At 38.6% G+C, this 18,504-nt stretch overlaps 1 protein-coding gene across 2 annotated transcripts in view; it reads left to right on the forward strand.

The window, feature by feature from the left end:
- Positions 1-18,504, forward strand: part of NFKB1 (nuclear factor kappa B subunit 1) — a gene marked incomplete at its 5' end in the record, with an annotated part of 45,825 nt that overhangs the window by 10,054 nt on the left and 17,267 nt on the right. For both annotated transcript variants that reach the window (XM_084262746.1, XM_084262745.1), the window contains 8 exons: positions 1,357-1,455; positions 8,333-8,481; positions 10,022-10,185; positions 10,947-11,105; positions 13,065-13,169; positions 15,077-15,168; positions 15,737-15,875; positions 18,248-18,370. In XM_084262746.1, coding sequence (XP_084118872.1) covers positions 1,357-1,455; positions 8,333-8,481; positions 10,022-10,185; positions 10,947-11,105; positions 13,065-13,169; positions 15,077-15,168; positions 15,737-15,875; positions 18,248-18,370 — 1,030 coding nt within the window. The remainder of the gene's footprint in view (positions 1-1,356; positions 1,456-8,332; positions 8,482-10,021; positions 10,186-10,946; positions 11,106-13,064; positions 13,170-15,076; positions 15,169-15,736; positions 15,876-18,247; positions 18,371-18,504) is intronic.

Genomic DNA, 18,504 nt, shown 5'->3' on the forward strand with positions numbered 1-18,504 from the left:
GAGGGTGATCCATCATCAGAGTGCTGTGCTGTGATAGTTTTTGGAGCAGAGAGACAGCTGGGAGAAGTAAGACTATATGTGTGCAAACAGGATAGCAAGGAAAAGGAATGGAGGAAGGCCACACAAATGACTGCTGGCTCTGTTAGATCGAAGGCATAGAGGTGGAAGAAACCAGGTTCTTTCATGCATTGTGACTGTAGAGGTTGCTTTGCCTTTTGGACGACCTGAGTTCAAGGTCATTATAGCCGGGCAGTTCACTTGGAAGACACTCACAGTCACTCAGCTCACCATAGGAGCGCAAACAAGTGCTTAAGAATGAGCTAGGTTGTGTGGTTAGTATCTGAATAAAAGTCAGATTTTTACATTTGCCTGGGAAACAATTTCTTACACTGAAAAGGCTTTAGATATCAAAGCTAACGATTACAGAGTCATTTTGAACATGTTGTTCACTGTCAGCTAATACAGACTTTTAATTCATAGTTGTCTACTATTAGAAGCAGAATGACTCTTGGCAAAGGATACACCCCAAACTGGTGCTGTTTGGACTGGCACTGCGAGCCATATATAAGATAGGAATTTTGTCAGACATTGCAGGAATGAGGAATAGTTCAAAGTTGGAGGCCACATGAAATAATATTGTTTGAGTTAGAGTTACCAAATACATTTGTTTGAGCTTCCTCTTTTGTGCCTTATAGATTACCCTGTAAAGGGACTGTTATTTCCTATAAGTAAAAATGGAATAAATGGGCAGCTGTAGAGTGGTTGCTAATATCCTGAAGTTCTCTAGAGTATATCCAGACATCTGTTTATGAAGCTGAGATGAAAACCCAGTCATTGAGAGTCCACTGAAGCTTTTGTGCTGTTTCTGGGTTCTTGGAGATTCACTTTTCACAAGCTCTTCTCTGAAGGAAGAATCATTTCTGCTTCATGCCTGTTCTTTATGATGCTTTGGACCTAGTTGATTCTTGCTTGCTTTAATTCTCTCTAGCTAGCAGCAGTCATGGATGAGAGTATATGCTTCTACATTCTCTGTGTTTTAATTTTTGTCTTGTTTTGAGAGTATAGATAGATCTCTGCTTCGAAACATCTTGACTTGTTGAAAGAAAAATTTCAGATTGCTGCTGTGTGTAAAAGAACAGTTTCTCCAGGGCTACAGTTCAGTGCTGTTTTATTAACCAGTTAAACAGCATTTCAAGGATGAACAGATGTAACTTTTATGTTTGTGGGCTATCTGGGCAAGCCTTGCTTGTGTGTGTGTGTGTGTGTGTGTGCGCGCGCTCACATGTGCATATGCTAATTATTTTGTTTGGTTTGTTTCTAAACAGCATTTAAGTTTCTTTTCCTTTGTTTCCACAGAGGGGGTTTCGTTTTCGGTATGTATGCGAAGGGCCTTCTCATGGTGGACTTCCTGGCGCTTCTAGTGAAAAGAACAAAAAATCATATCCTCAGGTCAAAGTAAGTACATAAATCATTAATTTGCAAACTGAATGCAAGTGTCATACGTGTTTATATAGGACCTTTCTGCATCTTAACATATATTTGCATGAAATTACTCAAGATTGACTGCATTTCATTCCAAATTTTCAAAATATAATTGATTTTCAAAAGGAATTTGTCTTCAGGTTTGTGGAGTTAGTTTGGCACTGTATTTACCTGCCAGCAACTGAGCAGTAAGGTTTCCAGTACCTACCACCTCACTGCCTTCTACAAGACTAATAGAGCTTGTCCTTAAGGTGCAGTTTCAGCATAAAGCAAGGCATGAGCTGCTTAATTATTCCAGTTGTAGCATATGACAATGCACAGATCTGATCACTTACTCCACTCTAAGATGCCATTTACCAAGTTTTCCTTCTTTGTCTGTTCATGTTTCCCCTTATTCAGTATCTAGGATATTCAGTTCTCTAAGAACTTAATTAGTGCAAAGTCAACAAAAAATGTCTCATTTTAATAGAGCAGCATTATGTTCAGGTGTTCACTGAGTGATTTTTTTGGGGGTTTTTACCTGGAAAAAAAATTCAAGGATGTAAATCAGAGAAACATTCTGTTCTAGCACAGTATGAAGATTCTGACAGTGGTGATTAATAATTTTAGGATTAGAAAATATCTTTACCTATGGTTAATAATGCTAGGATTAAAAAAGATCTTTGCCTGTAGTTCTTGCAGCAAATTCTTTTTCCATGGAAGTGAGGAAAAGATAACACTGTCTTCTCTGACTTTTTTAAACTTAAAAACCTAAGTTAATTTGTCTCAATATTGCATTACCTCTTTGAACTGTTCCACTAGAGTTCATTTCAGGAGGAGCAGGGTTAATGCATTTTAATTCAGGTGTTATCTTTCTTACTCTCTCCTTTATGGGGGCAGAAGGGGTGGGAAAAGTGGCAAGATTTCAACCTGTGTCTTGGTGCCACTCCTCAGCTTTCTCTGCAGTATGCATGTAGTTCTTGAGAAAGGCTGGAGTTTGGAACAGTTGCATCTCCATAATGAATCAGTATGAGCATGACTCAATGGAAAATAATCAGCACTGGCTGAGATAGCCTAGGGGATTAGTCTTGTGAATTGAGAAGAGGCTGGGAAGGCTGATTTCATATAACCTTGCAAAACTCCTAAGAAAAACTGCTAGCTCAGACAAAGGGTCAGCTTGCTTTTCCCTTTCCTATTATGACAGTAATGGTGAACCAATGAATTAAATTTCACTGCTATATTTAGATATAAAATAACTTGCTTCAATTGAACCAGATCTTTGGATTTCAATCCAATCTGTATTCATAGTAATAATACAAATGGTTATAAAGGTGTGATGTGTTACACAATAGCATGACATGGAGATACACAATGAGTTATACAGGAAATTGAATTTCTCTGTTAGTAAACTAGAAAGCAGAATGTTCTTTGGCTTTCCATCAAACCTCCTGTTTTTATTGATCATCGGATTTCAATTTCATCTAAAGCTTTACACACACACACACACACACACACACACACACACACACGTCCCTTCCCCTCCTTCCCTTTCATCCTACTGTGTGCATCTGGGCTTTTTTCTAGTACAAATTTCCACATGGCAACACCTGCTGGGAGAGGCTGGCAAGGGAACACAACAAGTAAATTCCTCAAGGCCATTGCTTGTTAGTGCCTGTTCTTGATTCAAGTTGTGCCAGTAAAAACAGAAGTGTTTCACACCTTTTCCTGTAAGTCTCTTCAGTGTTTTGTCAAAGGGTGCTCACCTTGTTGTAACTGAGGTGAGCACAACTGAAGATTGCTGGGTTTTGTTGCTTTTTTTGTTGCTGTTTTGAAATGGGTTTTCTGGTTGGTTTTGTTGTTGTTTGGTTTTTTTTTCTCTTGTGCCAAGGTTTCCACCATAAAACCTCTGTTAGTTGATCCACAGTGCTGTGGAAGTACACTGGCTGAGCTTTGGCTGTACTGTAGAAAGGAGGTTTTGTGACAGGCCTTTAAACCTTAGCCATAGTGTGGTCAGTGCAAGCTCACATTGGGATCTTTCTGTTTGGCCAACTCTGCACAGAAAACTGATTTGATTTACCAGTAGCTGCAATGGGATGGCCTGAAAGTAGACACCTTCACTGCACAAAAAGAGCATTGCAGTCTCCGTTAGGAGTATGGATAGAAAGCTAAAAGAAAACACAGTTACCCGATAGAACCGCTTGCATAAAGGTATAATGTTGACTGTTCAACTTCACTTTGAAGCTTCTTTGCTCCTTCACCCAGCCCCTAACTTGCAGCAAAGCTGGAACACATCAAAATGTATCTTTCATTTCAAGGCTGGAGTGCTGAAGGCTTTGCTAAGTCTCTAAGCAAGATGTTTGGTAGTTAATTACCTATTTAACCACCTCCTGTATAGAATATTAGGAGATTATGTATGTCACGAATCAGTGTAGCAGTTCTGCAAAGCCAGTCTTTACACTTAAGTCAAATTTGCACTGGCCAGCAAGGTGGAATTGATTTAAACTCTCATGTTTCAACAGCACAGTTATGACAAATGGAGGCAAGATAACAGTATTTCTATAATATCAAAAATGGGGTTAATTAATTCAGTAAACTATAAAGATAATATTCCTTTGTGTAAGCCTGTCTTTTCTAACAGGAACAATTACAGTAGAAAGCTACCTGAAATTCTTAATTTACATTTCATTTTTGTCTCCTTAGTGTAAGCAACACAGGCTGGAAAATTCTATCTAGAACAGTTGAAATCAAAGATCCTGAGCTGTTTATTCATTGCTAGCTTTCGGACTAGAGGAAAAAGCAATCCATAGTGGAAGAAGGACGAGTTAAAACTGGATTGTCAAATATTATCACCATCTTACTTAACTATTTAGTATTTTATTCATAATTTTCTTGGGTTTATGTATTTGAAAAACTGAGAAAACTTGTGCAGACAATTTCCACTGACGTTACATGTTGACCATGTCTGCCCTGATTTTGCCTACTGATATTAGTGTAGGCATATTCATGTTTTACATTGAAGTTCTAGGTCCAGCTTTGGGTGTGAAAAGAATTTGCTGAAAATAGTGGTGTGAAGGAAATGTCCTGAATTTTCATCTCCTTGGGGGCAAATCTACGTGGGTGGCTGCAAACTCAAGCTGCCTGTTCTCTGTGAGCTGAGTAACCAAGTTGTCAGATGTGCATCCATGCTAATGAGCACCACCTCTCTGCTGATGAGATTGGACATTGAGCAGTTCAGCTTGGGAATCAAAGCTGCATAACAGTTAGGCAGCCCTGAACCCAGGCACCCAAACAGGAGAACTGCCCATCCATTCATGTCCTGGAGCTATCCTAAATTATACCTCAATTTGAAGATAAGTGTTCTTATTGAAATCGGGGATTTCAGCACATACTTCAAGTTCAGGAGGGGAATTTATGGAAAATTAGTCAAGCTACTTTGTTGATGAACCTTCTTGGAGAAGAAGGGAGTAGCATCTTTGCTCCCCCACCCCAGAATTAAATTGTACAGTGATAGATCGCTGATTACAAGTTAAGATTTGTGCTTTTTACTGTTAATTTAGCTGAATATGGAGTACCAGGTCTTTTTAGTTGGGCTCCTAGAGCAAACCACCTAGCTCCTTATTCTTGGTATAAGAATGACCTCACATTCAGAGGTCTTCAGTTCCCATTAAAGTTATTTTATGTTGCTTATTCTTAGAACTCTTAAGTAAGTATTGAGTTGCCTGAATGATTTGTACCACATCTGAAATATTTTGTCTGAAACTAGCAACTGCAAAATAAATGCTGCTGCTCTGTGAAAGCATACTGTTTATAAAGAGCCAGTGATGGCTCATCTGTGGAACACTTTGAGCATATTGAGGACAGCACTAGTCATACTGAAGGTTAGGCAGGAGTGGGGCTGTGGTGCTATAACAAAGTGGTTAGAAAGAGAAATACACGTTTTTGTATTTGCTGGCTTTGTAGGTTTGACATGGTCTTTTCCATCATTTGCTTTCTGTCATTGACCAGTTGGTTTCACTTCTTGCTTGTAAGAGTAACTGACAAAAACATCTTTGAAGTATGAAAATATATTTATCAAGTTTTTGTAAAGTTCCAGAAACTATGAAGAAATGTCTGGGGTCTGGATCACAGGAGAATGTGAAATAACTGAAAAAAAATTCAACTCTTGTTTTGAAATTGAGTCAATTTCAAGTTCACAGGGTCCTTTTAATCTCTCAGACAAATCTCTCTCAAACAGAATCAGCAGATAAATGTGAGCCTGCAGCATTTTAACTTTATCAGATTAGATCAATTGAATGCTGCTTCAGTACAGGATGTAATCAAGTATTACAGCTATGCTCTTCCCAGGAACTCCTTATTTTATTTTTCTCTCCTCTGTCTTTAATTTGAAGTTTAGTAGCTTTTTTCTTCAGATAACAGCTCCCACATCCTATCTCCCTCTCATCTTGAGTATGTGTTTTTGTGTTAACACTATTTCATAGGTTTCTATAGATATTTGGTATTGTAATATACAGTCTACCTTTTAACACTTTTGACTGTTTTTTAAGTTCTTAAGTAAAAGGTGGTGGTTGTTTGTGTATCTTAGTGCTGAAATAAATTTTAAGTAATTCTGAAATGGTGGCATCATTGATTCAAGAACACTGAAAAATCATTTCACACTTCATTTATGGTACATACTTAAGCACTGAGGCTAGTTGGGCACCAATATGTCTCAAAGTCAAGCAGGAAAGTCTGTCTATGAGAAATATAGGTAGGAAACAGTTCAGGGACATTCTGTAGCCTTTGCAGGATAGGACATCAGACTGGATGACGAACATAGTCTTTTTTTGCCTTATGACCTACATAAAGCATTAAGTTTTAAGAACTCTTTTGTTTTTCCCCTGAGAGAGACTACAAAGATCATGCTGAGCTGAGTAACAGGGGGAGATTGCAATCTGGTTACCACTGCAGTTATATGTTCTGCTTTCAGTGGCTGGAAAGTCCTTGACGTGCAGCAGTCCTACCTACAGTTTCACTGTGGTTTCTACAGCTGATGAGGGATTTCTTGAACTTTTCTGATGTGATACTATATGCGTGTTACTCATAATGAACATAATGCTATAGATGTGCTAGGAACTTTACAGCAGGGAAAGGTTTTTTTGTGAGGGATAAAATGAAAATATTTTTTAAAGCCTCCCTCTTGAAAAGTTAATTGTTCTAGTGGTGGTGACATCTGGCACCGAACACAATAATTTTTATTTTCAGATGACTTTGTAGAAGTTACATATAGGGTTCCCTGCATTTCCTCACTGCTGGTAAGAGGTGGAAATGGTAAAGCAATGATTATTCTGCATCTCTATATTGTTTCAATCCAGGAGGGATTACAGTTTGGAAATGACAGGAAGTATGAGTACCCCACGTTTTGTGCTTTAGAAATTGCCACTTGTAACATGCACATTAATACAGAATCATCGAGTTAACTAGCAAGCAGTGAGTAATGAGAGGACTCCTGCTCACCTGTTCCTCCTGGAACAGCTTTTTCATAGTTGGGATTTTATTTTTTTTTTTTTTGCTGTTAGCAGTTAATAGGAACATAGGTAGGGTATGCATTGCATGTAGGCAGTATTTCAGCTGCAATGAAATGGGTTCAAGAGAGGGGTTAACCGGAGTGAAGGAAGCTAGCAGGACTTATTAATGTGGTGAAATCATGGCAATCCCTGGTTATCAACAGTTTATCAACAATATAACCTTAAGTATTCAGTTCATCACTGATTCATCACTTTAATGTTTGTCGTGATCTTTTAATACTTTGGTTGATTAGATCTATAAGCTGCTGTAATACAAAGAACTTTGCCCAGGGCAAATTAGAAGAAAAATTAGAGGAGGGGAAAAAAACCCAACATTGATAAAAGGGTTAATTAAGTGAATTGGAAGGGAAGGTAATGTTTGCTTTTTTTAAAGTGGGGTAATTTTATATTAAACATAATTTGAAAGTGGTGCATAACGGATAACTCGGAGTATTACTTCTGAGGAAAGAAAAGAAAGTTCCAAATAATATATATATAAACCAAGTCATTTAGCAATACAGTAAGCTATTAATAATTTTAGGGGTTTTTTTGAAGCATTGCTTGGCATCACAATTTTAAAAGCTATTTAAAAATGTATAGTGATTAGATGCTGTAACAGGCAGGAAAAAAGCTTTATTGTCCTCCGGATTTTGCTATACTAAAGCACCCAGTTTATCACAGTTCCGGACCTCAGTATCTTAGGTGGGGATTAATCATATATCCTCATGTACACTGAAGGGAAATATTTACAGGACTGGGTAATATGTGTTGATGGAGCATGTTCAACTAAGAAAATACCTGTGAATATAGATTATATTAATTTTAAAATCCCTGCCTGAAGAGTCCTTATGATGAGGCCACAATGTTTTAAAACAATCATAATATTTAAACATATCTTTAAAGGGCAAAATAATGCAAGGGGGTTTGTTAAATAAGTACGTTTTCTGTAGGCTTCCTAACATGTAACAGTGTTTATTGTGAATTCGGTGTACTATTTGAAATTTAGGGAAAGCAATGGTGGAGTAACTGGCCAGAATGTAAAACAGATTCGTGATTTGGGAAATAGAACGTTGCTTTCCTTTAGCCTTATTTCTTAACTTTTTTTGTTACTGCTCCTGCCATTTCTATGTCAAGTTTATTACAAAAATATGTTAGCTTTTCTTTGTGATCAACTGGTATATAGCTAGTTTGTTGTTTATATTTCATGAGGAAATGTGTACGTGTTTCTCCTATGTAAGTTTGATTGTACATAGCTGGCAGAAAATACTCAACTATTCCATTAAAAAAACAACCCACCCCATGTTTTTTTTTTCTATATTTATTTACAGATCTGCAATTATGTTGGACCAGCAAAAGTGATTGTCCAGTTAGTTACTAATGGGAAGTGTGTCCACTTACATGCTCACAGTTTGGTGGGTAAATTTTGTGAAGATGGAGTATGCACAGTTAATGCAGGACCTAAAGATATGGTTGTAGGGTAAGTCTGTCAAGTCCTTTGTAAAGCTGGGCTAAGTGAGAGAGAATCAAATATAAACAGGGAGACAAAAAATACAAAAATACTGTGAAGAGGCAGCTAAGTGGAGCACTAGTCTTCACATTCTGAACTGTTTTGTTTGTATCTTAAATAGAAAAATAAACGGGGTTTCTGTTTAGCTTTGTAGAATTTGCCCTAGCAGGCTAAATAGGTTTAAGCAAAGAATTTTCACTTATAATTTGAAGAGTTTCAATCCCTTGATGTGCAGTACAAATGCATTGTACAAATGTATTGTAAGAGCATTCTATAAAATATAAGTTGTTTTGATCTAAGAGAAGGGACTATAAAGTAGCTGGAGGAAAGCTTTTGTTACTGTTTTGATCAATACCTTACTTTTGCTGAAATCTGCCAATAGGAGTGTAGTGAAAAGCATTAAGAAAATAGGGTTAGTAAATTTGAAATTAATGCAAGGCAGGTATAAGCATGACAATGGTAAATGAGTCAAACTTTAAAAGTTTAAAGCAGTAAGATTATAGTGAAATTGTAGTTAGTCTGTTCTTTTTTAATTTAAAAGAATAATTGTTTATATCGGTAAGTGGAGCTGAGGCTCCTGTCTACGTTTTCAGGCTTAGATCAGGTTTCATGCTGGCTGTGAGTTTTAGTTCTGTGATCTCAAGAATGTCTTTGTTGGTGAAGATGATGAAGTTTAAAAAGCTGAGAAGGTTGCGAGAAAGAGATTCTTTTAAACTGTAACTTTTGATGTCCAAGCCCAGTGCACTAACTTTACCAAGCAGAACAATTTAAATAGCTTTATTTGAAATTCTCCTTTTCATCTTAAAGTTTGGCTCATTTCCTAACCTGTCTTGTTTTTCATCAGATGTTTAGAAACAGCTTTCCTATCCTCAGTTGACCCACATGAAAATTGAGTTATTGTCTTGTTTTCATACTTCCAGATCTAATTGATTTTTACATGTGCCAAGAGATTTTTACAAAAGCAGATCTTGTACTAAGTAAGTTGTCATTCAAATAGATACCCAAAGTGTCTTGCTGAATGTCCAGAGTGTTGCTTAAAACATTTCCTTTAGAAAATTTTGTACTGCTTTTAGCTTTTTAGCTTGCTCTCCAAATCATTTGGAACAGATGGAGCATATTCTGAGCAGTTGCTCTACATAACAGCCGTATAGAATGACATATTCATGTCATTGCCAGGCAGAGCAAACAAAAGTGTGAGAACCAGATTTCAAATGTTTTGTAAGGTGCTTCCACAGTCTAAGTGGGAAAATCCCATTGCTTATGCCATGGGAAAATCCCATGCACCCGTACAATTGCTGCCATGTAATGGTGCATATTGTACATTTTTTGTAATCTTGGTTGAATTTTTCTTGCTGGAAAGTTTGCCCTCAAGAACTAATAGTGCCTAAATAAGGCTATAGAGTCCTTTGATTGACTTTGGTTGTATAGTTGCCTCTGGTAAGAGAGACTGCCTGTGGCAGATTTGGCATAAAGCATTAAGAGAAAATTTCCCTCAATCAAAATTCGGCAGGTTTGCAAATCTGGGAATACTTCATGTCACAAAGAAGAAAGTGTTTGAAACTCTGGAAACACGTATGATTGATGCTTGCAAAAAAGGATATAACCCCGGTCTCCTGGTGCATCCTGAACTTGGCTATCTGCAGGCAGAAGGATGTGGAGACAGACAGCTAACTGGTATGTAAAAATGATGGCCTGGTTTTTATAGGTCTTTTACTAAAAGCAGGTTTAACTTCTGAAAACAGATTCTTAGCCAGAAAAAGACCTTGGGCGAGAAAACAGCCTATGGCTATAGCCTATGGTGCTGAGGTGTTGCCCAGTTTTAGGGAATCTGAAAGAAAGCATTTTTGCTGTCAACACACACATGAGAATGGAGCAACTTCCTTCTGTAGCTGCCTGTATCCACCTCTGCACCTGTATTACGTTGCTCTTACCCCGTTTAATAAGCTGATAGAGTAATTCTGCAGTATTGCTGCAAGATGTGATATCCTTAAGTAAATCACGTCCTTCTTTTGGGAGTATCGCCTTTATTCAGCTGCATTTTCACCCATCTCCCTGTAAAACCTGTGTTGCTTTCAGGCACTGCAGAGAAGAGCCATCCTTTGCTCCATCACTCTTAATAGCAGGCATACAAATGTCTTTAGTGGCAGCCTTTGTCCTTTCTGCAGTCTTTGTCTCAATTGAGAGCAGAAAATAGTCATTTTCTGTCTGCCTGTATAATTATATACCTTATATTGAATGACATCTGATGCACAGACTGCAATGTATTGTGAATAGCTGTTCCTCTCTGCTTAAAAAGAGAGGAGCTAATGGATACTAAGGAAAATGTTTCTTTGCTATTGATGCCTTTTTGTAGTAATGTTTAGAAAACACTCTCTCTCTCTTGTTATGAGTCCCCTACCCCTGTGTTAATTTATCTATCTACTTATCGGTTCCAGAACGAGAGAGAGAAATTATTCGCCAGGCAGCGGTACAGCAGACTAAAGAGATGGATCTCAGTGTGGTGCGTCTTATGTTTACAGCCTTTCTCCCTGACAGTAATGGAAGTTTCACACGGAAACTTGACCCTGTTATCTCAGATGCAATATATGACAGCAGTAAGTATATTTGGCTTTATTTTTTTAAAAAGGTGCAAGCTTCTGTACAAACAGAAGCGATGTTTGGGTAGTGCTATACGTAGGCTTATCTAGCTCTGCTGCTTTTCTATTATTTGATAATAACAAATAAGCAGCCCATGGATAATTGGCCCCATGTCTATCCAAGTACATGTGCTGTCATTCTGGTTTTTAATAGATGGTGATGTAGACCATAAAGAAAGATTTTATTCTGCTCTTTAACATGTTTAATATCTTACCACTTTTATTATGATGTTTTTGTAAATTCTTGTTATGTTCATAAGAAGTGCCTGAATTTTACAGTGTTTTCAGTTACTTTCTATGACAAAACCTTGGCATGCAAGATGTGAGGAAAAAAATTACTCTTACTTCAATCCTGTTGAGAACTGGGCAGCTTTCGGTTTTGCTGTCCAGCTGCTTGTCCTTGTTTTCTAAGACTAATGCAACCAGAGTGCTCAATCTATTTCCTTAAGACCTGTCAGTAACTTCTGTTACATCCTTCTGCTTGGCTTTCTTCTAAGTGAATCTTTGAACTTCATGTTTTCCCTTGTACTTCTCGATTATACTTACTCATCTTACCTGAACCCTTTCTGGTGCCTGACTTTTCCTCCCTGTAGCTGTGGATTACCATGTTCCTGATAGTCATGCAGTAATGACTCAGAAAAAAGTACCATATTTTCCTTTGCGCAACAGTCATGCCTGTATCATCACTTTTAAAGAACAGAGCCTAGATGAAAAGGTATTAAATGCAACTATTTTAATATAGGCTGTTGCTTGCTTTAAATTGGGAAATGTAGTTGTGTAGCACAGCCCTTTTGCATGTATTGACCAAGTGAAAAAAGAGGTCTGCAGGTTTTATGGCACACATGACCTGTATTTTCTGGATGAGAAAACAGTCTTTTCATCTAGGGGCTGAGGTGATTTACCAAGCAGTGTCTTTAAGGAATCTTCATTTTCATTGGAAACAATTACAGATTCCATTTGTTTTGAGTGGTCTGACTTACACCTGCATAACAATAGAGAGTACTTATAAAGAAAAGAGGAGGACAAAGCATCAACAGAGGTAGAACATGTATCACACCATACATATACAAACAATTGAAATTATCCTATCCTCCTGAGTCTGATCATCAAAATTTTGATTCCCAACTAAAGAGAACAGAGAGGAAATTTTGTATGCATGTTTCTGTTGTTAAGTTGCTATGTAGATATCAGTTACTAATTTCTGAGCTCTCAAGGTGTATTCTTGGTTGTTAATTGAAAATATTTTTCTTGGGTTTTATTTTTTTCTAATACTCTTTATCAGCACTATTGAAGCCTCTTCCACAGAGCAGATACGTCCTGGGTAACATAGTTGTCTATCACAGCTGCTTTTACTCACCAGATGATAGTTCGGTCTTGAGGACCAATAGGTACCATCAATGCCTCTACCAAGATCTGTGGAGGTGGGCTTTTTGATCACAGTCCAGTATGTTGGCAAAGAACTGACAATGCTTTCAAGTAAGGCTCAGTGCAAAGCAAAGCATTGCATACTGCATTCCAATAGTGAGAGATATGGAGAACAGGTCTCAAGAGTGTCACGCTGTCCAGAAAGCAAGGAAGAAAATCATTATGTTCTCTTGTAATGCTTTCATCATAAAGTTAGTCATAGTGCAGAGTGCTGGATGCAGTTCACAGCTGTGCTACTTTATTAGTGCAGTAATTGTGCTGGAATGACCAAAGCCTTATTTTATAGTTCACAGTTCAGTCAAAGATTAGAGGATAAAAGAGTGCGTCTTTCAGATTAAAAACTGCTGATTTATTCATGTTTAAAAAAAACAGACAAATTTAGGTACGTTGTATTGGAGGCTTCTCTCTCTATAGTATTTCTGTGTTGTGCTTGTGTTTTTTCTAAATTTAAAACTGTTATGAAGGGAAGTGTTTTATTTTTTCCTTCAATAGAAGCTCCCAATGCCTCCAACTTAAAAATCGTACGAATGGACAGAACAGCAGGGTGCGTGACAGGAGGGGAAGAGATTTACCTTCTTTGTGACAAGGTTCAGAAAGGTAAGAATCCTGAGTGTTGTAAGGCACACCATGGTGTTCATCTGGAGTGCACAGCCTGCTGTGCTGCCTTAGTGTTCTGCTCCGATAGCACAGCAGGGTTGGTTAAGCATTTAGCCCTTTTGGAAGTCAGGCCAGCGGTCCAGAAAATGAATAAATCAGAACAGTCTGTTGCAAAGCAACTTCAGCTTGTGTTGACGCCACAGGGAGCATGTGATCATCTTTGTTCTTCCAAATTTCTTCCTTTGCCCATATTCTGGGGTTTTTGTGGGTGGTGGGTCCTGGGTAGTTTGACTTCATGAACTGACACCTGGTCTAAATTATTCTATAGTTTCTGATTTATTATTAAGTTCCTGATTATAAAGAGTAAGTATGAGCATTCTCTATTGACTACTGATGGGAATCGAGTATGTTCAGTGCTGCTGCTAGTAACTTCATTTTTATGTATATGTTTATGTATATGCTTGGTGTAAACAGATAATTGTCACAGACTCATTTTGGTAGTCTCTGCTCATGGCTATGAATGTGTCAGGATTGGACAGTGTGAATTGGGATGCTTTGGTTTTGGATAGGAAGATAATGGTACAACAATGTCTGGCTGTAGTTTTGAGCTCGAACTACAAAGAAAAAAAAAATGGGAGTGGGGGAAATCCTTTGCATTTTTCAGCTGTGCATAATACCTGGGAGTCCCAGGTATAGATTGCAGGGTGGAGCAGGAGCCCTGTTCTCACCTGTTTGGAAGCAGTCCTGCACATGTTGATAAAACCACATTGACCTTTTCTGTTAATACAAGCTGTCCTTTTCCCCCTCTCTTGTAAATGTTCTTCTACAACTCTGAAAAGAGAGAAGGGACTTGGAGGTCTTTTAGGGGCCTTGGAAAAATCCATTTTCCTTCAGTGATGTATATACCCTGTGTTGTCAGAAAGACTAAGAGAAAACATAACTCTTGTGCTAAATAAATAAATAAAAGCCTGGCTCAGTGGAAGTTGTGAGGTGGGGTTTCCCCTCAGCTGGATTGGGGTTTCCCCTGACCTCATTGCTCTCAGAAACCTTCTGCCTGAAGGAACTTGAGCATGCAGGACAGCAGGACTAGAAGTGGTGGCTCACAATCTTGAGACTAGCAGGTGGTGGATCAGAAGCAGCAGTCTGTCTGCTCCAAAAGCCTGTCCTGTGTCAGTCACTCTAAGAAAGAATAGGCATTTTCTAGTTCTTTTCTCACCAGGAGTGCTGGGGAAGGTATGTGCTAGGGTGGTATTTCCCAGCTTCTCCTACAAATACAAATAAATAAGTATAAAGAGAATGAAAGAAAATCTGCTTAGAGGAACAGAAGTCAATCTCATGTTTCTGGCCCATGCTGTGTTGGGGTGGGGTGGAGGGTGAGGGATTACTGCTGAGGTGCTGGTTGCTCACACCCTTGCTGTCTCTCTGAGCAGCAGCTCTGAAGTGGCACCTTGCCAGCAGCAAGCGGAACTTGAACTGTGGCACTTCAGGTTTTGCTACAGTTTTTTGAACTGAAACTGTTGGAGGAGAGAGGGTGGTTTCTACGTTTCACGCTTGAAGTTCTCCCCTCCCTACATGTTTGTTCCAAATAAAGCTCCTCTGGAATATTTTATCACCCTAGAATAGGAAGAGGTAGTGAACCTAGTTCTCCTTTTACTGAGAGCAACTTCTGTGAAGTCATTAGAATTAGCTCTAAAATTGATGTAAAATACAGGCTACTTGTGATGTTTTTGTAAAATGGATACAGATAATTCATGTATTATTCATGTAAAATTATCATGCAGCCAAAACATAACCGTTTTGATTTTTATCTGAAATAAACTTAGCGAAAGGTTAAACAAATGCACAAACATCCCAAAGGCTAAACAAGGCACAGACATCACAAGGAGTGTTTCTTTCACTCTTCACAGATGATATTCAGATACGTTTCTATGAAGAGGATGAGAATGGGGGTATGTGGGAAGGCTTTGGAGACTTTTCTCCTACAGATGTACATAGGCAGGTAAGTAACAGCATTTGTCATTTGTTAGCAATTTTCTCATCTCTCTAAACTAGGATTAAATTACAATAGTCAAGTAGGTGAAAGCATTTGTATGCCATAGTAACATTCTCTTTTGTTGATTACTTCCTAGTAATAATGCAACATAAGCTGCTCTTTAAAGGCATATACATTGGGTAACTAGTAGGCAGGGTAGGAATACAGCGTGAGGAAATTGTGAGATAGATCCATTGTTTTAACATGCACTGGTGTAAATTGAGATAGGACATCCCAGAAAGCTCCTGGAGCTCCTGTGAAGACACTGAGAAAGAACAGATGCTAACTGATGGAGGGACAAACAATGCATACCCTAATATATGTGATGTGGTGATACTTTGCATGTTAGTTCTGTCTTTCCCAAAGGCTTTAGGACTCAAAAGCATACCTGCAGACTGAAATGCAAGTTTACTTTTGTGACAGCCTTTTGCAAAGAAGTTTTACCTGCTAAGCCATGAATTCCTACGAAATAACACCAGTGTAAAAGCAAAGTTGTCAAAACCCATGATGTACTTAATAATTGTTTCCTTCACAGTTTGCTATTGTGTTCAAAACACCCAAGTACCGAGATGTCAACATCACAAAGCCAGCGTCTGTATTTGTGCAGCTGCGCCGGAAATCTGATCTAGAAACAAGCGAACCAAAGCCTTTTCTCTACTATCCAGAAATCAAAGGTAATTCATTAAATGTGTTTCATATACTGGAAACCAGAACTGGAGAGTCCCCGGGAAAGCTTTTAATAAGATAGGACTTGGTTTTGCAGTTGCTGTTTTTAGGAAATAGGATATCTGCCTCCTTGGTTTGTGCAGAGCTAATATGAGAAGTGGTTGCTCTGTAATGTGTTTCTAGGCTTTTTGTTGGACTGGTAGGCAGTATATCTATGAGTATTTTCCTAGTGAGGCTTACTCCCTACAAGTTTCCTATATGCACACATGCATGCCTGTTCATACGGTAGATGGCACTCTCTTCCTCTGAGTTTCTGCAAAATAACATCTGAGGACATTTTACTGTCAGTACTTTCAGATGAAACCTTAAGCAAAGGACGGGTTGGTGTCTGGTGGAAAAAGTACGTATTTTGCAGTTCTCTCCTTTTACCATCATCTCTCACAATTTCACCGATGTTTTTGAATTTTCCAATTGCCTATACTGGTTAAGCTCAAGACACTTCTTGAGAGCAGGGAAAGTGCTGTTTCAACCTTTTGTGTTAAAATGTTAGCCACTTAGCAGAAGTAGAACACATGGCATCAGACCTGTTTCCTAAGTTGATCATGAGAAGAAGTTTAACTGAGATCTGCGCACTTTAAAGTCTACATTCAAAATGTTTGGAATGGTGGCAGCAGTCAGCGAAATGCCTCGAGGCCCATCAGAATTGGTGTTTCATTGTACTAAAACAATAATCTTTCTGCTTAACAGTTTGCTTGGCTGCAGGGTGCTCTAATAATGTCCTAACCTTGCATGTTTTCTTGTTGAAACCAATGCCCCGTCCAGCTCTCTAAAATATGTGTACGTCAGTGGTAACGGACAAAAGACAGCTGAGCAGAGAGGGGTGGTAGTCAATGTCCAGGTGAATCTACTTTATGACTATTATAATAAAACAGCAGAAAGCATGCATTCACAAAAACTAACAGAGCTGCTAGAGGGTTTTGTATCAGTAATGATTGCAGGATTCTCTTGCACAAGTTTCCTGGAAAGCAAAGTGTACCACTGCAGAGCAAGGTTGCCTGATTTGAAGAAAATCTCTCTTACGTGTCTCTCAATGGAGTAAAATTAACTCAGTATTGTTCTGTGCCTTTTTGGATCCATTACACAACCTAATCATGAAGTTACCGCTTAAGGACTGTTTTATGGGTGGGTTTTTTCCCTAGTTGCAAGCATTCACACAAACTTAGATATGTGTATGTGGATTTTTTTTGTTTGTTTCTCTGACTAGATTGCTCTCTAGCGTTTTCTCTCTTCATCAGTGTGAGTATTCCTGGTATATGCATGCATACATACTCATAGATCATGTATGCCTGGAAATAATGTGCTTTTCCTTTTCAGTATACTGTTTCATGTATTTAGCTATCTCATTTGATGTGCTGACTGATGTGCCTGTGCATGAAATTTCTTTCTGTCATATGGCTGTGAAGGAAGGATATTTTATTATTTCCTCAATAATTCTACTGGATTTTAACCCCTGCAATATTTGTACCCCTATTTTTGTAGCTCTTGTCATGACATTTTCAGTTTCCCCAGTCACTCAGATACTTCTTTCAAATCTTTGTGTTTTGGTTTTCAGGGGGCTAAATATTATTTTGTATTTACACTATACTATATGCAGGCTTTTTTTTCTACTGCTGCCCAACCTGGTTTGACAGTATTATACCCTGCCTGAAAATGAGTTGTCTTTATTCCAGTGGCTTTTCTGATATTTTAAGTAAATAATTTCAAGTAAATATTGTCTTTTTGCCATCCTTACCCTTAATCAAAAGTTCAGTGGCCACTGCATGTACTCTGCACTATCGGAAATCAAAGTGCCTTGTGATGTTCTGACCTTTTGATAAGGGTCCATTTCTGAAGTAGATTTACTTAGTAGAAGAGCCTGTGCTTATTTTATTGAGGGTTAGAGTTCTCGGTGCACTTGTGCTGGGTTTGTGATTTTGCTTAGACATAGAAGAATTTTGGGACCACAGATTTCCAGGACTCTTGGTACATGAGATGCTTTTGAAGGAAACTGAACCCTCTTAAGACATCCCTGCATGTTGCCCTCCCAGTCTGAGCACAAGGCACCTGACATAACTGAAGAGACCACAAGGGCTCTATCGATGCTGTTGGGTCTGTCTGGTTCCTTCGCACCAGCTTGTTTCTCATCGGAATTCTCACAGCTCCGTTACATACAAAGTTGTTCTGTTGTTTGGAGCTAGAAGAGAGTTCACTCTTCTACACCACTCTGCGTTTTCCCTTATAAACTATTGAAGTTCAGTACTGCTTTCTATATATGTATCCTGATCTGCACGTGGCCTCCAGTAAGAGTGACTCCTTATCCCACCTATTCCTTCTAACCCAGATAAAGAAGAAGTGCAAAGGAAACGACAGAAGCTTATGCCAAACTTCTCTGATGGCTATGGTGGAGGCAGTGGTGCAGGAGGCGGTGGCATGTATGGAGGGGGAGGTGGCGGTGCTGGCTCTGGTAAGGCAGCAGTTTTGGGTGAAGAGGGAAAGGGATCCTACTCTGAGAGCAGGACAGGAGTCTATTCTGATTTTTAAAATGTGATGATGATTTAACCTCTTTCTAAGCAGCTAAGACCTGACTCCCCTGTCTTT

The sequence above is a fragment of the Gallinula chloropus genome, assembly GCF_964237585.1.
Source record: "Gallinula chloropus genome assembly, chromosome: 4".
Lineage (NCBI taxonomy): Eukaryota > Metazoa > Chordata > Aves > Gruiformes > Rallidae > Gallinula > Gallinula chloropus.